The sequence below is a fragment of the Lepus europaeus genome, chromosome 10 (genome assembly GCF_033115175.1).
Source record: "Lepus europaeus isolate LE1 chromosome 10, mLepTim1.pri, whole genome shotgun sequence".
In the NCBI taxonomy this organism is placed as follows: Eukaryota; Metazoa; Chordata; class Mammalia; order Lagomorpha; family Leporidae; genus Lepus; species Lepus europaeus.
In genome coordinates this window covers 25,380,901-25,405,567 of record NC_084836.1, presented here as the reverse complement: position 1 = coordinate 25,405,567, position 24,667 = coordinate 25,380,901, and the positions used below count along the sequence as shown (strand labels likewise).

At 42.0% G+C, this 24,667-nt stretch overlaps 1 protein-coding gene and 1 long non-coding RNA gene across 2 annotated transcripts in view; one reads left to right on the top strand and one right to left on the bottom strand.

The window, feature by feature from the left end:
• Positions 1-2,969, bottom strand: part of LOC133768496 (uncharacterized) — a 65,079-nt gene extending 62,110 nt beyond the window's left edge. The window contains exon 1 of the long non-coding RNA XR_009866981.1: positions 2,219-2,969. This is a non-coding gene — a long non-coding RNA (uncharacterized LOC133768496). The remainder of the gene's footprint in view (positions 1-2,218) is intronic.
• A 91-nt stretch (positions 2,970-3,060) lies between these two features.
• The window catches only part of METAP2 (methionyl aminopeptidase 2), a 38,254-nt gene continuing 16,647 nt past the window's right edge, over positions 3,061-24,667 (top strand). The window contains exons 1-4 of the mRNA XM_062203103.1: positions 3,061-3,282; positions 4,889-4,993; positions 19,033-19,104; positions 19,634-19,736. Of these exons, the coding sequence (XP_062059087.1) occupies positions 3,132-3,282; positions 4,889-4,993; positions 19,033-19,104; positions 19,634-19,736 (431 nt within the window). The 5' untranslated portion in view covers positions 3,061-3,131. The remainder of the gene's footprint in view (positions 3,283-4,888; positions 4,994-19,032; positions 19,105-19,633; positions 19,737-24,667) is intronic.

Here is a 24,667-nt window from a genome sequence, read left to right as displayed (position 1 = left end):
TTGTGACTCTATTTGGGGAGCTAATTAAGTGAGGTCCTAAGAGTGGGGCATACTCCTTTGCAATGTGGTCCTTAGAAGAAGTGCTGTGTACCCCACATACAACAAAGCCATCTACAAGACAAGAGAGAAGCTGCCCCAGCAGCCAACCTGGATGGAACGTTGCTCAGGCCCCATCTTTTTCTTCAGTCCTTCGTAGTCACCTGCCACCCTCACCTCTCCACTTGAGTTCTCAAGGTGCCTCAAACTCAGCAGGCCCAACGTCAGCTTCATGGTCTTCCCTTTCCAATCTGGGAATATCTTCCTGTCTCTGTCATTTATGTTACTTTGGTCCAGTTTCACTGGCACAGACCTCTTTAATAGTTCCTTCTCCCTCATCAGCCTTGTACACTTCGTTACCGAGCCCCGCCCATTTATCTGCCAAATGTCCCTTCAGTCTGTTCATGTCTTATCATATACATTATCACTGTGGCTGGAGCTGCCATCATCTCTTGCCTGGCTGACTGTAAAAGCCTCTAACCTAGTTGTCCTGCTTATTTTGGCTACTCTCAAATCTGCTCGGTTCCCTGGAGCCACAGTGATCTTTCTAGAATCTGATCATGCTAACTAAATCTCATCAGGTCACCTGTCCTCTCACCCATTAACGTACTTTATGGGGTTGCCATAGCTCTTAGGACAAATGATGGAGAGCTCCAAATGGTATTAAAGGCCCTGTACTCTCTCCTCTCACCTTTATTCTTTGAAAAGTGTCATTTTATCACACTCACTCTTTCCTCTACCTTTTTGTATTTTAGTCGTTCTGACATTGTTCAGTTCAATGTCATATTCCTTCCTGTTTTACATATGAGAAACCAAGTCTCAGAAAAGATTATTTGAGCAGTGCAGAGACACTAGTAATAGCTACAGGACCACTCTGATACTAGAATCTGGCTCTTATTTTTCCTCTTTTAGATACAATGAAGCTCTTTACTTTGCCAAGAACACTGCCCCTCTGCAGCCCCCGTATCACCCACTTCTCCCTCTGATCTCAGCCTACTTGCCACTTCATCAGGGAGGCTTTCCTGGACCACCCCACCTAGGTTAAGTCTCCTTGGAAATTGCTCTCATAGCACTAGTTGTAAATTTACCATCATTAATGTCATTGATTAACATCTGTTTTTGTTCATTGGCCCCATGATGACAAAAACCCTGTTTTTGCACTGATATATTGCTAGATCTAGGTACATTTCAGGCTTTGAATGAATGGTTGCATGGCTGGCTGCAAAGAACAGCCCAGATGGAAGGGAGAGCCTGAATGAAATGCTCCATGAGCAGAATGAGTTTTGAGAGCAGGGGCCTGAAAAAGAATTGGAGTGACTGGAGAAGCAGCCAAAGGCCAGGTCAGGCTTGGCATGTCCAAGAATGTTATATATAAATGTTATATATGTTATATATATATATATATAATATATATAAATGTTATATATATATATATATAAATGGTAGCTACCTACTTTTTTGATACTACATTTAGTTTATCAACCTCTATATTGCTAGCTCTCAGTCAGAGAAAGCAATTTAAAATATGCTTAGAGAAATCCCATTTAAAATCTGGGAAGGGGTGGGTGTTTGGTGCAGTGGTTTAGACCCTGCTTGGTATGCTCATGTGCCATATAAGACAGCCTGGGGCCCAGTCCTGGCTCTGAGTCTTTCAGCTTTCTGCTAATGCCTGCCATGGGAGGCAGCAGGTGATGTCACAATCGGGGTCCATGTCACCCGCTTGGTTGACTCAGGTTGAGTTCCTGGCTTCTAGATTGAGCATAGCCCAGCTCTGGCTGTGGTAGGCATTTGAGGAGTGAACCAGTGGGTGAAAATCTTACTCTCTCCCTTTCTGTCTGCCTTTTAAACAAAGTAATAATAAAAATTAGCAAATTTTTTAAAAGTAAAAAAATCTGTTAAAAAAGAAAACATTAACAAAATTAATGAAAACAAATAACCTTTCTATTGTAGACAGTCATACTTAGTAGAAATGTTAGTGCAACCAATCACCATACACGTACCCAGGGGATGAAATCTCAAACTGCAATTTGAACAGGAGACTAAGAAAAGACTAAAATGGGCATCCCGAGGAAACGCCTTAGTCCAAAAGAAAGGTGATCAGAAATAGAGAAACTGGAATGTGAGCTTCTGTATGAACAGGGAAGGATGTATGTCCCTGTGTACGAAAGCCTGTAACTCTCACCATGAATTGGTCAATGCCGGGAGCGTGGGGAGACTCCGTGGTGAACCGTCTGGGATTTGGGGGGCAGGAGCGAACACGGTGTCCCAGCTTCCACAATACCTCCCGAATGTCCAGGCGGCCTGGCTGTGAGCTGTGATTGCATCAATACAGTCCTTTCTGGTCATAAAAAACGAATGTACATATACTTTTTTAAAAAATTAATTTTTTAAGGCTTATTTGAAAGTCAGAGTTACAGGGAGGGAGAGAGACAGATCTTCCATCAGCTGGTTCACTCCCCAAATGGCGACAACGGCTGGAGTTAGGAGCTCCATCCAGCTCTCACGTTGGTGCAGGGGCCCAAACACTTGGGCCATCTTCCGCTGCTTCCCCAGGCCATTAGCAGGGAGCTGGATCAGAAGAGGAGCAGCCGGGACCGAATCCATCCGGAGGCGCCTAAGCTGTGCCTGCGTCGCAGGCGGCGGCGGTACCGGCTAAGCCCACAACTCCAGCCCCTGAACACATTTTTGTGCTGCTTCCTCTCCTGCTTCTCGTGCGATTTCTACATCTTTTCGGGTCCAGCAGAGCCGCCCCTCGCTCTTGCAGGCGAATCCTCTCCACAGACGGGCACTCAAATTTCCAGCTCGGTCTCCTTTGCGTTGACCCTACGTCAGCGGATTTGCAATGGGAAAGCCCGAGCCGTGCGGGGCCTGGCCCAAGCTCACCGCAGTGAGACCCGCCCAGGACCCACCCGCGGCTCCATGAAGACGCCGGGCGCTCGCCAGCCCCGGGCTCGCCGAGCCCCGGCGGGCGGGTCCTCCGCCGTCCCAGCATTCCCTGCGCCCTACCATCGAGCGCAGCTTCCGGCGTTGCTGGGGGAGAAGAAGGATCGGGCCCTCGCCGCTCTGTCTCACTCCCTCGCGCTCTCTCGGGCAACATGGCGGGCGTGGAGGAGGCAGCGGCCTCCGGGAGCCACCTGAATGGCGACCTGGGCCCGGACGACCGCGAGGACGAAGCTGCGTCTACGGCTGAGGAAGCAGCCAAGAAAAAAAGACGGAAGAAGAAGAAGAGTAAAGGGACCGCCGCAGGTAAAAGGAGGTTTTCCCAGCCCCGGCCAGGAATGGCTGAACGACTTGGCTCAGGCCTGGCGGGGTGGCAGGAGGACCCATCGCCCGGAATCCCGGGCTCGACTCTCCCTGGTCTCGGAGGGTGGCAAGGCCGGGCTGCAGGTGCCCAGTCCCTGGGAAAGGCGGCTTCTCCCGTGCGACTGGCGGTCTGGTGGGGGTAGGGTGGGAGGCCCAGGAGTGCCTCGGCCTCTCGTGTGGCGCTCCGGGGTGTGTGGGCCCGAACCGGTCCCCTGCCGGAGCTCAGATTCCCCCTCTCCCGGAGCCGGGTTCTCGCCCGCACGCCGCCTCTTTGCGGGAGCATCGTGGGACACGTTTCCGTCGGGGGTGGCCTTGGGATGGGCACGTGGATGGCTTGCCCTCACCTTCGCGCCGCTTCCTGCGCTTCGGGGCTGCGTGCCCGCGCGCTCGTGTCACCGAGTGGGAACTGCAGGGTGGTGGTGGTGGTGGTGGGACGGACTTTCAGTTGCTTCATCCCGCGGCGGCGTGCAGCTTTTTAGGGCCGTTGGGCCCGGGTTGTGAAGGCACCGGTAGACTGCAAATAGGATATTCTGTGTCCCGGAATGGAACTTCCCGGGCGGTACAACCTCTAAATCCCCCGGTAAGGCTACAAAAACAGCTTGCCTTACAGTTGGCTGGGTCATATTATGAGCTGGGAACCGAAATGTTGTATTTGGAGAAGCCAGTGTTTTTGTTGCGGACACTCCCTCATTTTAAGGGGAAAAAATTATTTCTACCTGATTCTAATTAAAGTCAGCCAAAGAAACACGGGGGGCCCAGAGTTGTTGAATGTGAAGTGGAGAGAGGTTGGAGAGGGCTAGTCTACAACTTTTTGATGAGGTGGGAGTGAAAGAGGGAGACTTGTAGCCCTGCTGGGTTCTTCCAGGACAAAATGTAACCCCGCGACACACTCTGGGGTTGTTCATGGCTTTCGGATGAAGAACCAGCTCTGTAGTTTGTCCTTTAAGGTTCAGGAGACTGATCCTAATGTGTTTTTAACAGTCGGGTCTCTTCATATGAATCCTGTTCGGTAGCCACTATGTCACTTCGTTGTGTGCTGTCTAGTATAACTTTTTCCCTCTACACGTACACAGTGCTTCTGCAGCTGGATTGCAGTCATTCAGGGCGGGAGCTGGGTCTTGTGTTTAAGTATTCAAAGTTTTTGTTTTGTAGTATTGGACTATCTTTTCCTACCTATTTTGATTTTACTGTCTTCACAAAGCCCAGGGTGTTCCTTGAGAATCCTCTTTTTCTTAAGGCCTTCGGCATTTATTGCCTGTCTTAAGTATTTGATAGTTTTTGTTGAGTACTTTTAAAAGTTAAACTACTTAAAGATAGGAATTAACTTACATTTTTGTTTATTTTAGCTAGAGAATATTTTGTTGTGTGAATTGTTGGACAATAGGTATTGAAAATGTTTTTATTGTCATTCAAGAAGTTGTTACATTCACAATGCTTTGTACCTGAGCACTTAACAAAATTTGTGAGTTCTCTGGGATCCTTTGAACCTACTCAGGAGGAGGTCATATCTTTATTATATTTGACATATGCTGTTTTATTTAATCAACAGGGCAACAGGAACCTGATAAAGAATCAGGAGCTTCAGTGGATGAGGTAGCAAAACAATTGGAAAGACAAGCTTTGGAGGAAAAAGAAAGAGACGACGATGATGAAGGTGAATGGTTAATTTGATCTGTGTGATTTGGAAAGATAAGAAATGTGACATTCTTTACCCAAAATTGATTTTATTTGTCCATACAAGCTGTTGTTTTTTGACCTGTTAAAGTCTCAATTACGGCCATAAATAAAAAGGAAAAGGTATTAAAGGTATTAGCAACTGCTTAAAAAGTCAGATCTGTTGAATGCTACTCAAGTAGTACAAAGCTCAGTTTTTAAAAATTTACTTGGTAGAATGCCAAGTGTTGAGTGAGTATTAATCAGGTTAAATGGAGAGAGGGCATTTAATATTTATGAATACAACTACTATGTATTAGTAGTTTTCACATGCATTCTCATTTTAACCTTACAAAGCCAGGCAAAACAAAGCAGATGCTCTTCTCATTTCGTAAGATAGAGAAATCGTGGTTGTATGATTTTTCCCGGGGTGACACAGCTGGTATGTCTAAAATAGAGCCAGAATTTCAGAGCTAGCGCCTGGTCCCCAGTCTGTTTTTTTGTTTTGTTTTTTAAGATTTTATTTATTTATTTATTTGAAAGGCAGAGTTAGAGAGACAAAGTCTTCCATCTGCTGGTTCACTCCCCAAAAGGCCGCAATGGCTAGAGCTGAGCTGATCTGAGGCTGGGAGCTGGGAGCCTCATCGGGTCTCTTACATGGGTGGGGAGGCCCAAGGACTTGGGCCATCCTCTGCTGCTTTCCCAGATGCATTAGCAGGGAGCTGGATTGGAAGTGGAGCAGCCACGACACCCACATGAGATGCCAGTGCTGCAGGCTGGGGCTTTAACCTACTATGCCACAGCACCGGCCCTGCTGGTCTGTCCCTTTTACTCTCTGTACTGAAGCTGCCTCTCTTCGTGTTTTTTTTGTTTTATTTATTTATTTATTTACTTGAAAGAGTTACACAGAGAGAGAGAAGGAGAGGCAGAGAGAGAGACAGGTCTTCCATCTGCTGGTTCACTCCCCAGATGGCCACAATGGCCAGAGCTGTGCCAATCCAAAGCCAAGTGCTTCTTCCAGGTCTCCCATGTGGGTGCAGAGGCCCGAGGACTTGGGCCATCTTCCACTGCTTTCCCAGGCCATAGCAGAGAGCTGGATCAGAAGTAGAGCAGCCAAGCCTCGAACCGGTACCCATATGGGATGCTGGCACTGCAGGCGACGGCTTTACCTGCTACGCCACAGTACCGGCCTCTCTCTTCATTCTTAAAGGATCTCATTGGAGTGTTTCTAAACTCTTATAATAAATTTCCTGGCTTGGGATGGGTGTTCAGCCTAAGTTGTTAAGATGTCTATGTCCTATCTTGGAGTACCTGGGTTTGATACCTGGCTACAACTCCTGACTCCAGATTTGTGCTAATGCAGTCCCTGGGGGAAGCTTGATGGCTTAGGTTAAGGGGATGCTGCCATCCATATGGGAGATGATGGGTTGAATTCCCATCTCTCAGCCTAGGCCTGCCCTGGCCTACTCTGGATGTTAAGCATTTGGGGAGTGAACTAGCTGATGGAAATACTGTCCATCTCTATCTCCCTCTCCAATAATTTTTTAAAAAATACACAAATTAGGCTTCGGGAAAATTGAAAGCTTAAATAATAATATAAATTCCCTAGCCGTAGCTCCTTGTGAATATTTGGGTGCTGTAAGATCTTTTAAGGCAGCAACTATTAGAATTCTCCTAGTTGATGCTATCCGTAAGACAGTGGAGGGAGAGACGGGTAGGTAAGAGAACTGTGACTATGTAGCCTCTGCAAAAAAGGAGGTGGACTTTCCTTCTTTGGATTTGTAGCTGCTGTGACCAACTGCTCTGCCTTGAGCATTATTGTCTTAGGGTTCTGCCTCTCAGTTAACAGCAGGGATTGTATTTTAATTATTGTGTTAGGGTAATGTGGAGTAATTGTTTTTCCTTTAGCAAGATGTGTTCTCTGCTTTTAGGAAGCTTACAGTCAACATTTAATGGAAAATGTGCCAGAATTCAAGAGAATTATGAATTTTTAGCTTTCCTGCTCCCTTAAGCAAACATCTTCCTACCTGTGCTTCAGGTTATGAATATATTTTGAACTCTTAACAAGAAAGACATTTGTGATCTCTTTGACTCTTAGAGCTATCAGAGCTATCAATTGTGAGCTGAAATTGATCACTTGGACTAGTGCGATGGCATTGGTACATGCCATCTTGATGGGATTGTGTTGGAATCCCCTGGCACATTTCTAACTCCACCATTTGCGGCCAGTCCGATTGAGCATGTTCCAAATTGTTCATCTCCTCCCTCTCTTTTTCCACTCTTAGATTTAACAGGGATCACTTTTCAGTTAAAATTTAAACACCTAAGAATAATTGTGTTAATTACTGAGTTCAACCAATAGTACTAGAACAACAACAACAACAACAAATACTAAAAAGGATAAAGTATTACATTGTACATCTAAAGTCAGGACAGGAGCTGATCAGTTCATTGTTGCTTATAGTGTCCATTTCACTTAACAGGTTTCCCCTTTGGCGCTCAGTTGTCACCGATCAGGGAAAACAAATGATATTTGTCTCTTTGGGACTGGCTTAATTCACTCAGCATGATGTTTTCCAGATTGCTCCATCTTGTTGCAAATGACTGGGTTTCGTTGTTTCTTACTGCTGTATAGTATTCTATGGAGTACATGTCCCATAATTTCTTTATCCAGTCTACTGTTGATGGGCATTTGGGTTGGTTCCAGGTCTTAGCTATTGTGAATTGAGCTGCAATAAACATTAATGTGCAGATGGCTTTTTTATTTGCCAAATTAATTTCCTTTGGGTAAATTCCAAGGAGTGGGATGGCTGGGTTGTATGGTAGGGTTATGTTCAGGTTTCTGAGGAATCTCCAGACAGACTTCCATAGTGGCTTAACCAGTTTGCATTCCCACCAACAGTGGGTTAGTGTCCCTTTTTCCCCACATCCTCTCCAGCATCTGTTGTTGGTAGATTTCTGAATGTGAGCCATTCTCACAGGGGTGAGATGGAACCTCATTGTGGTTTTGATTTGCATTTCTCTGATTGCTAGTGATCTTGAACATTTTTTCATGTGTCTGTTGGCCATTTGGATTTCCTCTTTCGAAAAATGTCTATTGAGGTCCTTGGCCCATCTCTTAAGTGGGTTGTTTGTTTTGTTGTTGTGGATTTTCTTGATTTCTTTGTAGATTCTGGTTATCAATCCTTTATCTGTAGTATAGTTTGCGAATATTTTTTCCCATTCTGTTGGTTGCCTCTTCACTTTCCTGACTGTTTCTTTTGAAGTACAGAAACTTCTCAATTTGATGCAATCCCAAATGTTAATTTTGGTTTTGACTGCCTGTGCTGTTGGAGTATTTTCCAGGAAGTCTTTGCCTGTGCCTATATCTTGCAGGGTTTCTCCAATGCTCTCTAATAATTTGATGGTTTCGGGTCATAGATTTAAGTCTTTAATCCATGTTGAGTGAATTTTTGTGTAAGGTGATAGGTATGGGTCTTGCTTCAAGCTTCTGCACGTGGAAATCCAATTTTCCCAGCACCATTTATTGAATAGACTGTCCTTATTCCAGGGATTAGATTTGGATCTTTGGTCAAATATAAGTTGGCTGTAGATGTTTGGATTGATTTCTGGTGTTTCTATTCTGTTCCATTGGTCTATCCATCTGTTTCTGTACCAGTACCATGCTGTTTTGATAACAACTGCCCTGTAGTATGTCCTAAAATCAGGTATTGTGATGCCTCCGGCTTTGTTTTTGTTGTACAGGATTGCTTTGGCTATTTGAGGTCTTCTGTGTCTCCATATGAATTTCAGCATCATTTTTTCCAGATCTGAGAAGAAGGTCTTCGGGATCTTGATGGGTATTGCATTGAATGTATAAATTGCTTTTGGGAGAATAGACATTTTGATGATATTGATTCTTCCAATCCATGAGCATGGAAGATTTCTCCATTTTTTGGTATCCTCTTCTATTTCTTTCTGTAAGGTTTTGTAGTTTTCATCGTAGAGATCTTTAACGTCTTTGGTTAAGTTTATTCCAAGGTATTTGATTGTTTTTGTAGCTATTGTGAATGGGATTGATTTTAGAAGTTCTTCCTCAGCCGTGGCATTGCCTGTGTATACAAAGGCTGTTGATTTTTGTGCATTGATTTTATATCCTGCTACTTTGCCAAACTCTCCGATGAGTTCCAGTAGTCTCTTAGTAGAGTTCTTTGGGTCCCCTAAATAAAGAATCATATCATCTGCAAAGAGGGATAGTTTGAGTTCGTCCTTCCCGATTTGTATCCCTTTAATTTCTTTTTCTTGCCTAATAGCTCTGGCCAAAACTTCCAGAACTATATTGAATAGCAGTGGTGAGAGAGGGCATCCCTGTCTGGTACCAGATTTCAGTGGAAATGCTTCCAACTTTTCCCCATTCAATAGGATGTTGGCCATGGGTTTTTCATATATTGCTTTGATTGTATTAAGGAATGTTCCTTCCATACCCAGTTTGCTTAGAGTTTTCATCATGAAAGGGTGTTGTATTTTATCAAATGCTTTCTCTGCGTCTATTGAGAGAATCATATGGTTTTTCTTCTGCAGTCTGTTAATGTAGTGTATTACGTTGATTGTTTTGCGAATGTTGAACCATCCCTGCATACCGGGGATAAATCCCACTTGGTCTGGGTGGACGATCTTTCTGATGTGTTGTTGCATTCTATTGGCCAGAATTTTATTGAGGATTTTTGCATCTATGTTCATCAGGGATATTGGTCTAATTCTCTTTCAATGTTGCATCTCTTTCTGGCTTAGGAATTAAGGTGATGGTGGCTTCATAGAAAGAATTTGGGAGGATTCCCTCTTTTTCGATTGCTCTGAATAGTTTGAGAAGAATTGGAGTTAGTTCTTCTCTAAATGTCTGGTAGAACTCAGCAGTGAATCCATCTGGCCCTGGGCTTTTCTTTGTTGGGAGGGCCTTTATTACTGTTTCAATTTCTGTGTCAGTTATTGGTCTGTTTAGGTTTTCTATGTCTTCCTGGCTCAATTTAGGGAGGTTGTATGTGTCCAAGAATCTGTCCATTTCTGATAGATTTCCCTGTTTGCTGGCATACAAGTCCTTGTAGTAATTTCTAATGATTCTTTTTATTTCTGTGGCGTCTGTTGTTACGTTTCCCATTTCATCTCTGATCCTATTGATTTGGGTCTTTTCTCTTCTTTTTTTAGTTAGTTGGGCCAATGGGGTGTCAATTTTGTTTATTTTTTCAAAAAACCAGCTCCTCGTTTGGCTGATTTTTTGTAATGTTTTTTTGGATTCGATCCTGTTGATTTCTTCTCTGATTTTAATTATTTCTCTTCTCCTACTGGGTTTGGGTTTGGTTTGCTGCAGATTTTCTAGATCCTTGAGATGACTTGAAAGCTCATCTATTTGGTGCCTTTCCAATTTCTTGATGTAGGCACCTATTGATATAAACTTTCCTCTTAACACTGCTTTTGTTGTATCCCATAGGTTTTGGTATGTTGTGCTGTTATCCTCATTTACTTCCAGAAAATTTTTGATTTCTCTTTTAATTTCTTCTATGACCCATTGTTCATTCAGGAGCATGTTGTTCAATCTCCATGTGTTTGCATGTGCTCTAGGGATTCCTGAGTTGCCAATTTCCAATTTCATTCCTTTGTGGTCTGAGAAGCTGCATGGTATGATTCTAATTCTTTTGAATTTGCTGAGACTTGCTTTATGGCCTAGTATGTGGTCAATCCTAGAGAGGGTTCCATGTACTGCTGAGAAGAATGTAAAGTCCTTAGATGTAGGATGAAATGTTCTGTAGATATCTGTTAGATCCATTTGGGCTATAGTGTCATTTAAATCTGCTGTCTCCTTGTTGATCTTCTGTCCTGTTGATCTGTCTCTGAGAGTGGAGTATTGAAGTCCCCCAGTACTATTGTATTGGGGTCTAAGTCTCCCTTTAAGTCCCTTAACAAGTCTTTTAAATAAGCTGGTGCCCTGTAATTAGGTGCATATACATTGATAATCGTTATCAAGACAAGTATCTGCTAATACTAACTGATAGAATCAAAAAGGGAGAGAAAGATCCAACATGGGAAGTGGGATACACAGCAGACTCATAGGATGGCAGATGTCCTAAACAACACTCTGGCCTCAGAATCAGCCCTCAAGGCATTCAGATCTGGCTGAAGAGCCTATGAGAGTATAGCAGGCATGGAAAGCCAAGATATCATGGAAAAAAAAAAAGACCTAAATGAATGATCTCTGTGAGTGAGATCCCAGTGGAAAGAACGGGGCCATCAAAGAAGGAGGTACCCTTCTCCGAAGGGAGGAGAGAACTTCCACTTTGACTATGACCCTATCGGAATAAGATCAAAGTCAGCGAACTCTAAAGGCTTCCATAGCCCTGGCAACTCATGACAAGAGCCTAGGGAGATTATTGACGCCATGAACAGGAGTGTCAAATTGTTAAATCAGCAACAGGAGTCACTGTGTACTTACACCCCATGTGGGATCTGTCCCTAATGTGTCGTCTAAAGCGAAGTGATGCTATAACTAGTACTGAAACAGTATTTTTATACTTTGCGTTTCTGTGTGGGCACAAACTGATGAGGTCTTTACTAATTATATACTGAAGTGATCTTCTGTATATAAAGAGAATTGGAAATGAAAAAAAAAACAACCTGGTGTTAAAATGGAAATGGCATAGAATATTAATTAATTTGAAAAAAAAATTATGTAGGATCTCTGTCTTTAATGTGCTGTACATTGCTATTTAATGCTATAATTAGTAATCCAATGGTAGTTTTTTCAAAAAAAAAAAAAAAAAAAAGAAAGACATTTGTAAATTCAAGGTAACCTGAGGTTGCTATAGGCCTACTGTATGGCGAACATCACAGTGCCGATCTTGAAGTAGGCTTTACTCCGTGCCCCTCTATAAGGTTGTATGAATCTCTTGACCATGAAAGTGAAATTGTTTTGCTTCTCACATTGAAAATCTTCAAAGTGTAAAGATTTTAGGAATATTGACCATTTTCTCCAGTTGGCAGCTCTTCATTTCCCTAATTCATTTTGGTGAAATCAAGCAGTGCTGCTTATCTGTGACTGAGAGGTCTTTGAGGGATGGAAGCTGGTATTCCAGAATTATTTTCCTAAAAGAAAACTTGTTCTGGTGGAGAGACAAAACATACCAGTGAGAAGTGTTCTGGTACCGCAATGAGATTTATTGAGATTTGGAGGTGGAGCTGTGCACTGAATCCTCAGGAACGTCCATTAGGAGGGATGGGACTTGGGTAAAACCACATGGAAGAGACCATTTTGAGTAGGTACAATGCTGAGAAGGTATTGCAGGGTATAAAATGATTCATCAAGGAAATCTGTGAGCATTTTTAAAAATGCTATGAAAAATATTTTAGGCTTTGTAGAGCAGGGGACATATACAGAAAAGGCAGAGTGATCATTTTGGAGGTCATTGGTAATAGCCCAAGCATGTGATAATAAAGAGAAAGGAAGGGTCCAGTAGAAAAATAGAGATTTTCAATCTGGGAGCAGAAAGGCGAGGCATTAGTAGACTCCAGTGGTTCGAACTTGGGTAAGAGATTGTTGGTGCTGTTGATTGAAATAGTATAGTGAAGCTGCGGGAGAGAGCTAGCTAGAGTTTGGGGAAGGGGATTTGCAGGCAGAGAAGAAGGTATTGAGGTTAATTTTAGATGTGTTTAATTTGAAACTAGGTGTATCAATGAGGAAAAAGTGATGTATGGGATCAAATTATTATTCAATAAATTTTAAGTCACGTTCACTAACATGATTTGCCAAAAGTAATATGAGGGTGCTTGAAAAAATCTGGAAAGTTAAATTAAAAGATAGGTTTGTTTTGGTGCAAAAATTTTTAAAATCCATTCATACAAAAGGTATTCAAGGCTGGCGCCGTGGCTTAACAGGCTAATCCTCCGCCTTGCGGTGCCGGCACACCGGGTTCTAGTCCCGGTTGCCCCTCTTCCAGGCCAGCTCTCTGCTGTGGCCCGGGAAGGCAGTGGAGGATGGCCCAAGTCCTTGGGCCCTGCACCCACATGGGAGACAAGGAGAAGCACCTGGCTCTTGGCTTCGGATCAGCATAATGCGCCGGCCGCAGCAGCCATTGGAGGGTGAACCAACGGCAAAAAGGAAGACCTTTCTCTCTGTCTCTCTCTCTCACTATCCACTCTGCCTGTCAAAAAAAAAAGGTATTCAAAAACTTCATGAATAATGTGTTATGAGGAAGCTATGCATGAATTTCAAATTTTTTTGCATCAAAAGCACCTTTTAATTCTGTTTTGCTTTGAACTTTTTGATGTATTCTATTTACCCTTTTTAAATTTGTAGTTGGTGAGTTTCAACAAATATCTGCAATTGTGTAAACACTGTTAAACAATATTTTGATCCCTTTGTAGTCATTTCTGTTACTCTGTACACCGCCTGTGACAACCACTGATTTGTTTTCGGTCCCAAAGTTTTACCTTTTCTGGAATAACCCGTAAGTGGAATTATTCAGTATGCAAAGGTTTTTTTTATTTGTTTTCCTAAGCATCATAGTTTTGACAGGCATCCACTTGTTGCATCTGTATTCATAGTACATGTATTTTTTATTGGTGAATAAAAAATTTGTCTATCCACTAACCAGTGGAAGTATATTTTGGTTATTTATAGTTTTCTCTATTAGGTATAAAATTACTAGCAAAATTTTCATGCAGAACTTTATCTAGACATGTTTTCATTTCTGCTGAATTAAGTGTATTGGAGTGGGATTACTAGTTATATTGTAAGTATATTATTTTTTTTTTTAAGATTTATTTATTTATTTGAAAGGCAGAGTTACGGGGTGGGGAGGAGGATGGACAGAGAGAAGAGATGTCTTCCATCTCCCTCAAATGCCTGCAACCGGCAGAGCTGGGCCAATAAGGAAGGCAGGAGCTTCTTTTGGGTCTCCCATGTTGGGGGCAGGGCCCAAGGAATTGGGCCGTCTTTCACTGCATTATCAGGGAGTTAGATCTAAAGTCCAGCGGCCAGTGGCCCCCTTATGAGATGCTTGCACTGCAGGTAACCCGCTGTGCCACAGTGCCAGCCCCAATTACCTGGCACTTAAGAACACAGACATTTAATGGAACAAAGAAGTTTATTATTGGGGCCAGTGCTGTGGCTCAGCAGGTTAACGCCCTGGCCCGAAGCGCCAGCATCCATGGGTGCCAGTTCAGGTCCTGGCTGCTCCAATTCTGATCCAGCTCTCTGCTATGGCCCAGGAAAGCAGTGGAAGATGGCCCAAGTCCTTGGGCCCCTGCACCTGCATGGGAGACCCGGAAGAAGCTCCTGGCTTTGGATCGGCGCAGCTCGGGCCGTTGCAGCCAATTGGGGAGTGAACCATTGGATGGAAGACCTCTCTCTCTCTCTCTCTCTCTCTCTCTAACTCTTTCAAATTAATAAATACATCTTTTTAAAAAAAGTTATTGTTAATATTGTAAGGTAGAATATGTGATTTAGATTATATGACACATGAGGGACACTGAAAGTTGTGTTTTCCAAAAAAATTATTTTTCTTTTTTTAAGTTTTTTTTTTATTTAAAGGCAGTCAGACAGATCTTCCGTATTCTAATCTGCTCCCCAAATGTTTACAACAGGCAGGTCTGAGGCAGGCCAGAGACATGATCCTAGAACTCAGTATCCTCACGTGGGCACAGGAACCCAAGAACTTAGGCTGTCATTACCTGCTGCCTCTCATGGTGAGCATTAGCAGGAACCTGGATCAGAAGCAAAGGAGCTGGAACTCAAGCCAGGCGTTCTGATATGGGTGTGCCACCCAATCTCTTGGCCAAACACCTGCCTCAATTTTTTGTTAGGTTTTTTTGACTTACAAAGCAGTAATGATTAACTTAGCAATATTTATATTTCCGTTGTATCCTTCTTAGTAAGTAGCTGTTAATTTAATGATTAAACATAAGAAAATGCAAATTTGTAAGTCAAAATTTGTCACATTGTTCCACCTGTATAAGCCTTAGATAATGTTACCTGTCTCTTTATTAAACTGCTGCTCCTCTTTGTTATTTAAGAGAAAGACGAGGGGTGGTACTGTAGCACAAATGGTTAAGCCTCCTGGCATCTCATATTGGATCACTGGTTGGAGTCCCGGCTGCTCTGCTTCTGATCCAGCTCCCTGCTTCTGTGCTCTGAAACAGTGGAAGATGGCCCAAGTACTTGGGTCCCTGCTACCTGTGTGGAAGACCTGAATGGCGTTCCAGGCTCCTAGCTTCAGCCTTGCCCAGCCCTGGCTGTTTCAACCATTATGGGAGTGAACCAGCAGATGGAAGATCTCATTCTCTCTGTCTCTCCCTCTCTCTATCATTCTGCCTTTTACATAAGAATAATTTTTTAACATTTTACCATTTCTTTTTAACTTATTTGACAGATAAAGGTAGACAGTGAGAGAGAGAGAGACAGAAAGGTCTTCTTTCCGTTGGTTCACCCCCCCCCAAATGGCCACAACAGCCAGAGCTATGCCGATCTGAAGTTAGGAGTCAGGTGCTTCTTCCTGGTCTCCCATGTGGGTGCAGGGGCCCAATCACTTGGGCCATCCTCCACTGCCTTCCTGGGCCACAGCAGAGAGCTGGACTGGAAGAGGAGCAACTGGAACTAGAACCCGGCGCCCATATGGGATTCCAGTGCCACAGGCGGAGGATTAACCAAGTGAGCCACGGCACCGGCCCCAAGAATAATTTTTTTTTTAATAGAGAAAGGTTAAATACATATAAGATAAAATCAACTAAATAATGTGTTGAATAGATTTACCACATTCTTGCTAGTACAATTAATTTACGAAACAATATCTAATCCTTTAGGAACCCACAGATGAGTAGGGGTCAGTGTAGACTAACGATTGCAATTATGTGTGGTAACAAAGAATATTGTAGGTAGAGCAGTAAGATTTCTTTCATGGCACCTTTTTATTGATCCAGGAGTTAAAAGAGCATACTTTAATAAGAAAATTGAAGTCATTTGACATTGTTTTATAGGTGTGGATTTCAGTATCTAAAATTATCAGTGGGTTACGGCTATTAGGAAGAAGGTTTAAAAGAATACTTAGGTGGTAAGCACATTGGATCCTCCACTTTTGTCTGGTACAACATCCTATCTGTCCTTATTCTGAAACAATAAGCAGTGTTATTGTGTAGATTTGGGTGCTTCAAGTGGTGGCTTTCATTTATAGAGCAGCATTTTTTAGAAATTCAGACATTTAGTTCCATTTTTATACCTTTATTTAAAATGTTTTAGATTACTGTATCATCTTGTCCTTAACCTTTTCTCAAAGTTATAGAGTATGAGCATAGACTTCCTAGAAGACTATTACAAAAACTCACAAATTCATACCTGTTTTGGATATTCTCCCCAACTATTTTCCAATGTAGTTGTTACCATCAATTTCTGGGCATCAGAATTGTGTGTTTTTTGTTTCCTTTTTCTTTTAAGACTTATTTATGAGAGAAACAGATCAGTTATCTTCCACCTACAGGTTCACTCCCCCAAGTGGCTGCAATGGCCTGAGCTGGGCCAAGCCAGGAGCCAGGAAATCCATCTAGGTCTCCCATGTGGATGCAGGAGCCCAAGCACCATGAGCTATCTTTTTTTTTTTTTTTTTAATTTATTTTTGACAGGCAGAGTGGAGAGAGAGAGACAGAGAGAAAGGTCTTCCTTTGCCGTTGGTTCACCCTCCAATGGCCGCCGCGGCCAGCGCACTACAGCCAGTGCGCTGCGCTATTCTGAAGGCAGGAGCCAGGTGCTTCTCCTGGTCTCCCATGGGGTGCAGGGCCCAAGGACCTGGGCCATCCTCCACTGCACTCCCGGGCCATAGCAGAAAGCTAGCCTGGAAGAGAGGCAACCGGGACAGAATCCGGCGCCCCGACCGGGACTAGAACCCGGTGTGCCGGCGCCACAAGGCGGAGGATTAGCCTGTTGAGCCATGGCGCCGGCCTATGAGCTGTCTTTCTCTGTTCTCCCACAGTAGGGAGCTGGATCAGAAGTGGAGCAGCCAGGAGTCGAAGCAAGGCTCACGGGATGCCAGCATCACAGGTGGTGGCATAACGCACTGCGTCACAGTGTCAGTGCTGGGCATCGGATTTTTGCAAGTGTCTCAGAACTTTGAGCCTTATAAAAGTATTTACTGGTATGCCTACTGACTTGGATACAGTTTGACCCAGGAAAAAAAATTTCTTTGACAACAACTGTAGATGGAAAGACATTTAAAGTATGAGACTCCAGACTTGCTTTACTGGATTAGGAATCAGGTGACCATTTTCCAGTTGGGATTATGTTGGGCAAAGACCTTAAACATTCCTCATTAGCTCATAGCATTGCTTTGAGGATTACGTGAGGTCATGAAATACAGGTGTTTAACTGAAAAGCATATATAAACTTAAGTTGTATTGTATTAGATGACATCACAGGGGCATTATTTTTTTTTTAAGATTTATTTATTTATTTGAAAGTCAGAGTTACACAGAGAAGGAGAGGCAGAGAGAGAGAGAGAGAGACAAAGACAGACAGGTCTTCCATCCGCTGGTTCACTCCCCAGTTGGCTAAAATGGCCAGAGCTGCACCAATCTGAAGGCAGGAGCCAGGAGCTTCTTCCGGGTCTCCTACGCCGGTGCAGGGGGCCCCAAGGACTTGAGCCATCTTCTACTATCCCAGGCCACAGCAGAGAGCTTGATTGGAAGTGGAGCAGCTGGGCCTCAAACCAGTTCCCATATAGGATGCTGGCACTGCAGGTGGCGGCTTTACCCCTATGCCACAGCGCTGGAGAGGCATTATTGATATAAATGGACACTAGTTTTCTAAAAAGGAACTTTTTTTTTTTTTAATAATTTATTTTGGGGCTGGCACAGTAGTATGGAGGGTTAAATTACCACCTACAGCACCAACATGCCATATGGGTGCCGGTTCGAGTCTTGGCTGCTCCACTTCTGATCCAGCTCTTTACTAATGCACCAAGGAAAGCAGATGACCAGATTACTTGGTTTCCTGCACCCATGTGGGAGACCCAGATGAGGCTCCTGGCTCTTGACTTTGACCTGGCCCAGCCCTGGCTGTTATGGCCATTTCGGGAATGAACCAACAAATGGAAGATCTCTGTTTCTGTAATTCTTTCAAATAAATAAAATATTTTTAAAAATTTATTTTTTTGAAAGACAGAAGGAGAGACAGAGATCTTTTCATTGCTGGTTCACTTCCCCCCACATGACTGCAATAGCCCCAGGATGGGGCCAGGCTGAAGCTAGGTACCTGAAATTCCAACTGGGTCTTCCACATGGGTGGCAGGGGCCCAAGTGCTTGGTCCATTTTCTGCTGCACATTTTCCAGGCACATTAACAGGAAGCTGGATCAGAAGTAGAGCAGTTGGGATTCTAACTGGTATGCAGATAGAAGGCTGGAATCACAGGCAGCAGCTTTACCTGCTGTACCACAGCACTGACCTGTTAAACGTCTCAGCAATTTTTTTGATCAGAGTAATTCAAAGTAAAACTTGCCTAGTGTTTTTGATTATCCAAGTCAAACCTGATACTTAAAGCTAGCAATATACAACATTATTTTATAGTACTATTTAGTGAGGCTGGCATTGTGGCTTATTGGGTTAAGCCATAGCCTGCAACACCTACATCCCATATGGGCACTTGTTCATGTCTTGGCTGCTCTTCTTCAATCCAGCTTTCTGCTGATGGCCTGGGAGAAGCAGCAGACGATGGCACAAGTGCTTGGGCCCCTGCCTCCATGTGGGAGACCCAAATGAAACTCCTGGCTCCTGGCTTTGGCCTGGCCCAGCCCTGACCGTTGTGGCTGTTTGGGGAATGAGCCAGCAGATGGAAGATCTCTCTGACTCTCTGTAACTCTGCCTTTCAAATAAATCCTTAAAAAAAAATATTGAATGAACGTTGCTGCATGCTGTTTAAAAGGTATTGTGTGTAAATGTGTGTTTGCTTATGTGCATGTTTTCTTGTGCTAGGTCTGTCCCTCTGCTTATGATATTTAAATGAATATGCATTTGAAATTGTCTTTCTTAGATGGAGATGGTGATGGCGATGGAGATGGAGCAACTGGAAAGAAAAAGAAGAAGAAGAAGAAGAAGAGAGGATGTTAGTGTTCTATGTTACTCTTAACTTGATGAATAGGTTTGAAGTTGTTTAAGGTACTAATATGTTAAGTTAATATGCAACTTCTTGGCATTTGTTTAATACAATATTTATTACTAAAAGCAGATCTTCACATAAGAGCTAGTTTTTTGCATTATTTTGTTAATGCACAGTGGACATTTTTTAGTAAGACTTTATTTTCTTATTACTGATTTGTAATAGCTACTGATTTATAGTAGCCATTCCATCTCTAGTGAATGAAGACAAAAACATTTCTGCCAAGCTTACATTGTTTGTTTGAATACATAATGGAATCCTAAGGAGTTAAGACTTGTTTTCCCAAGCAGCAGTAAATCAGGAAATTGTAAGCATAGTGACTGACGTTTCTTATGTTTTTAACTGAAAGGTCAAAACGAGAAAGTTCCTTAAAAATCAGGACATGTAACAACCATTAGCAACTGAGAAAACTGATAGCAGCTTAATTTTATTTTTAATTACAGAAGTTAATGCTCTGTCTATTTATATCTCACAGCAAAAGTTCAAACAGACCCTCCCTCAATTCCAATATGTGACCAGTATCCTAATGGTGTGTTTCCAAAAGGACAAGAATGCGAATATCCACCCACACAAGATGGGTAAGGATCATGAATTAGTTTCCAAGTTGACTTTTGACAGTTGTAGCTTAACAGTTAAGCAGATTTGATTTTTCTTAAACTTTGATCTACTACTTTAATAAAAGCTCGTGAATTTGTTGGGAAGAAAATGTGGTAGAAAATGGCTTAGAAAAATCTTAGCCAAAATGATTGAGACCCATAGCTGGTTGATGAGTTTAAAATATTACAGTGGTGCTTGAAAAAAATACAAAAATCCTTGTCAATAAAGGTTAACCTAAATTTTTTACTTTTCAGTACTTGGAACATGGATTTCATGGGCTTCCACTCTTTTACCCCCTGTAAACTGTATTCCTGGTGCATTATAAGTATGCTTTCCTTTCTGGGTTTTTGTGACTTGGTGAGAGTTGAGCGACTGAGGAGTTGATGCCTACGTTATTACAGTTTATTCCCTGAAACCATTTACAATTCTATCAAATTCAATGTAAATAAGTATTTGTTGGTGTCTTGCCTTTTTTTTTTTTTTTTAATATCTTATTTATTTGAGAGGTAGAATTACAGACAGGCAGAGACAGAGAAAGGTCTTTTATCCATTGGTTCACTCAAATGGTTGCAACGGCCAGAGCTAAGCCAGTCCAACACCAGATGTCTTGCTTTTTTTTTTTTTTTTTTTTTTTAATTTATTTATTTGAAAGGCAGAGTTACAGGGTGGAGTGGTGGGAGAGAAAAATGTGTTCCTTTAACTTGTTCACTCCCCAAGTGGCCACAAGTCCAGGGCTGGGCCAGGCCGAAGCCAGGGTCTGGAACTCCATCCATGTCTCCCACAAGGGTGCAGGATCCCAAATACCTGGGCCGTCTTCCACTGTTTTCCCAGGCACATTAGCAGGGAGCTGGATTGTAAGTGGAGCAGCTGGGACTAGTGCCCACATGGGAGGCCAGCATCACAGGTGGCAGCTTAACCCACCATGCCACAGTGCAGGGGCTGATGACTTCCCTTTTTCGTGACTTTGCAGAGTAGTCAGTTTTTATAAAAACAGTTCTTTTAGTTTTTTATTTATTGTATTTATTTGAAAGTCAGAGTGAGAGAGCTATCACTAGAGATCTCCCATCTGCTGGTTCTTCCCCTAAATGCCCACAACAGAGATATGCTATACTGAAATCAGGAGCTGGAATGCAATCTGGGTCTCCCATAGTGGTGGCAGGGACTTCAGTATTTGGATCATCACCTGCTGCTTCCCACAATGCATATCAGCAGGAAGCTGAATAGAGAGTAGAGCTAACAAGAATTTAGATGCTCCCATATGGAATGTTGGCTTCCCAAGTGGCAGCTTAACACTTCACCATAAAGCAATTCTTTGTAACATATTGTTGAGTTACATAATTACAGTAATAAGTTCAGATGACTTAAATAGGTTTGGAAAAAATTTAGCTGATCCTTTTTTTGTTTCTTTGTTTTGTTTGAAAGAGTTACAGAGGGAGGTAGAGAGAGGTAGGTCTTCCATTTGCTGGTTCACTCCCCAAATGGCTACAACAACCAGGGCTGGGCCAATCTGAAGCCAGGAGCCAGGAACTTTGTCTGGGTCTCCCACATGGGTGCAGGGATCCAAGCACATGGGCAGTCCTCCACTGCTTTCCCAGGTTCCTTAGCAAGGAGCTGGATTCGAAGTGGAGCAGCTGGGACTAGAACTGGCACCCATATGGAGTGCCAGCGCTGCAGGCCCAGCCTTTAACTTACTGTGCTACAGCGCTGACCCTTCACCTGATTCTTAGAAGTGTTCTATAATTACACGTTTAGGCGGGTCAGCAGAAGCTTAGTGGAATTTGGACTGAGAGCATGGAATTGGGGACCAATCTATCTGCATTTGAATCCCATTTCTAACTTACTAGTATTCTACTTTGGGCAAGTAATTTATCATTGTCTTCTGTGCTTTTCATTTCCTTATCTTTAAATGGGCATTTTGTAGAATTGCTGTTAGGAGTAATAATGTATAAAGCACTTTTGTAAGTGAATGTTAAGTAAGTTAGCTCCTGTTGTTACTCGGAATAATAGCCTGTCAGTCACAGATATTCCAAGTACCATACTAACATGGAAGTCAATGTCTTTTATAGAAGGAATTGATGAATCTGGTGGTTGCAGTAGTTGGTTAAGATAGTTTCTGCTGTAACATTTTTGTGATGGCCTATTGACACCTTTGTTTTTCTTTAAGCATAGAAAAATAATGTTATGTTTTTACCTGGTCCCTTGTTTCCAGTTAGGAATATTATCAGAGACTAAGTCTGTAAAAATTGAATTTGATGGCATAGGCATCTTTCCTTGAATTTGAATTCAGTGATACCTGTGACTTACAGGATCTACTTTTAAAGAGTCACAGAATATGTAATTTTACATAACTTACATAAATTCTTGTACATAGGAAGTGATCACATTTGTTTTCAAATATAATATTTTAATTTTTTTTGCTTGTTCCCTCTTCTTTCCCTTCCTTCCAGACCCATGTTTATTTTACCACCTAGCAGGTAGCTGTCCATATTTTTCTATACCCATGTATACATCTGTCTGTTTACATAAGGGAGTGTTAGGGTCATTGTTTGTTTTACACAAACGGAATTATAGACACACTTTTCCCTCTACTTTGCTTTTCTCATTTAGTACTATCATGGAAGTCCTTCCAAGTCAATTACAATAACTCTGTTACTTTGATAATGTGCTGTAGTATGAATGTACCATACTTAATCCTCCATTCTGTTAAATGACGGATACTCACTTTGTACTCAGTATTTTTTACCACTGTAATCTGTTCTAAATAAACCCCTCTAAGTAGGTAGATAAGGTAAGGTGGATGTGTATTTTGTTTGCTGATTATTTGGTTGTTTTTCAGAAGTGAGATTACTAAATCAAAGAATATGTTAATGTTTTAGTTTACAGTTCTTAGACTGTTAGTGATTTTGAGTGTCTTTTGATTGATGGCCTTGTTTATGTTACCTTTTGTTCTTCTAGAAGTTTTAAATGTAGTATATGTCCATATTTTATACTTCTGGGCTCCTGTGAGTGTAATTTTCTTGAATTCTCATTTCGTGTTTGTTATGTCTTTAATCTGAAGTTTTTTGTGCAAGATTAGAAGATTAATTTTCTTTGATTTGGCTAGCAATTTTAATATTAAGTCTAAATTCAGTGACTGCTTTTGTCCTGTATTCTCATGTAATGGAATTTCTGGGTTATTCTGTTTCATTGATCTGTTTGTGTAAGTCTATGTTTATACTTTATTTGGTCTGATATCTGATACTTTATATTGATAAGACACACATAGATACACATACAGAAATGCCCTTGTTAAAATTCTCATCAGGATCACATATTTATATATTAATTTCTGAAAATCAACAGTTTTATCATGCTGTTTTATCAAATGTCATTGTATGTTTCTTTTCAGTTGTTCAAAAAAAAAATTTTTTTTTTCCCAAGTAGAATCCTATCCCTTTCTTGTTAAATTTACTCTTAGATGTCTTCAGGTTTTTTATCATTGATACGAATGAAGTACTTCCATTTCCATTTCCATGTACTTAATGCTAGAATGGAGAGCAAAACCCTTGATTTTCCTATACTTGTTAACATTTAATTTTTTTAACTGTGAATATTGTGGAAAACTTGAAGTAAGATTTTATATTTGAAAAAAAAAAATACCTGAGATATTTGTAGATCCCCAAAACTACTTTTTTTCTTACTGGTAGCTGCTGCTGCTTTCTTTCTTTTTTTTTTTAAGAAAACTTTTATTTAATAAATATAAATTTTGAAAGTACAACTTTTGGATTATAGTGGTTCTTCCCCCATAACCACCCTTCCCTTCCATCCTCAGACCATCCCATCTGCTACTCCTTCTCGTGTCCCATTCTTCATTAAGATTCATTTTTAATTATCTTTAGATACAGAAGATCAACTTAGTATATACTAAGTAAAGATTTCATACTGTTAGCTTCTGTTCCAAGTTAAATGTAGTTGGAAAGCTTAAAAAAAAGGTATTATTTACATGTTAGACTTTCCAGGGCAATACTTTTTTTTTTTTTTTTTTTAAAGATTTATTTTATTTATTTGAAAGAGTTACAGAGAGAGGTAGAGACAGAGAGAGAGGTCTTCCATCTGCTGGTTCACTCCCCAGATGGGTGCAATGGCTGGAGCTGTGCTGATCTGAAGCCAGGAGCCAGGAGCTTCTTTTGGGTCTCCCGCATGGGTGCAGGGTCCCAAGGACTTGGGCCATCTTCTGCTTTCACAGGCCATAGCAGAGAGCTGGTTCGGAAGAGGAGCAGCTGGGACTAGAACTGGCAACCATAAGGGATGCTGGCGCTTCAAGCCATGGCTTTAACCCGCTGTGCCACAGCGTTGGCCCCAACTTTTCTTTCTTTCTTTCTTTTTTTTTTTTTTTTTTAGATTTATTTTATTTTATTTCAAAGTCAGAGTTACATAGAGAGAGGAGAGGCAGAGAGAGAGTGAAGTTCTATATGATGGTTCACTCTCCAGATGGCCGCAACGGCCGGAGCTGTGCCGATCTGAAGCCAGGAGCCAGGAGCTTCTTCCAGGTCTCTCACGCAGGTGCAGGGGCCCAAGGACTTGGGTCATCTTCTATTGCTTTCCCAGACCATAGCAGAGAGCTGGATGGGAAGTGTAGCAGCCAGGTCTCGAACCGGCGCCCATATGGGATGCCCGTGCTTCAGGCCAGGGGGTTAACCTGCTGAGCCACAGCGCTGGACTCCAAACTTTTCTTAAATATTAAAATTTTGATGCCATCCTAGAGAAATACAAAGAAAGTGTGGTTTTTTATTCTTCAGGAAATATTTTTTAAATTCATATGACCTGTTTGGAATGTTTGCAAATACATTTTAATCAGTATTCTTGCATATTTAGTATAGAATTGATAATAGTTTGTGTTTTGCCTTCATAGTTTTTTATAGTAGACTTGTAT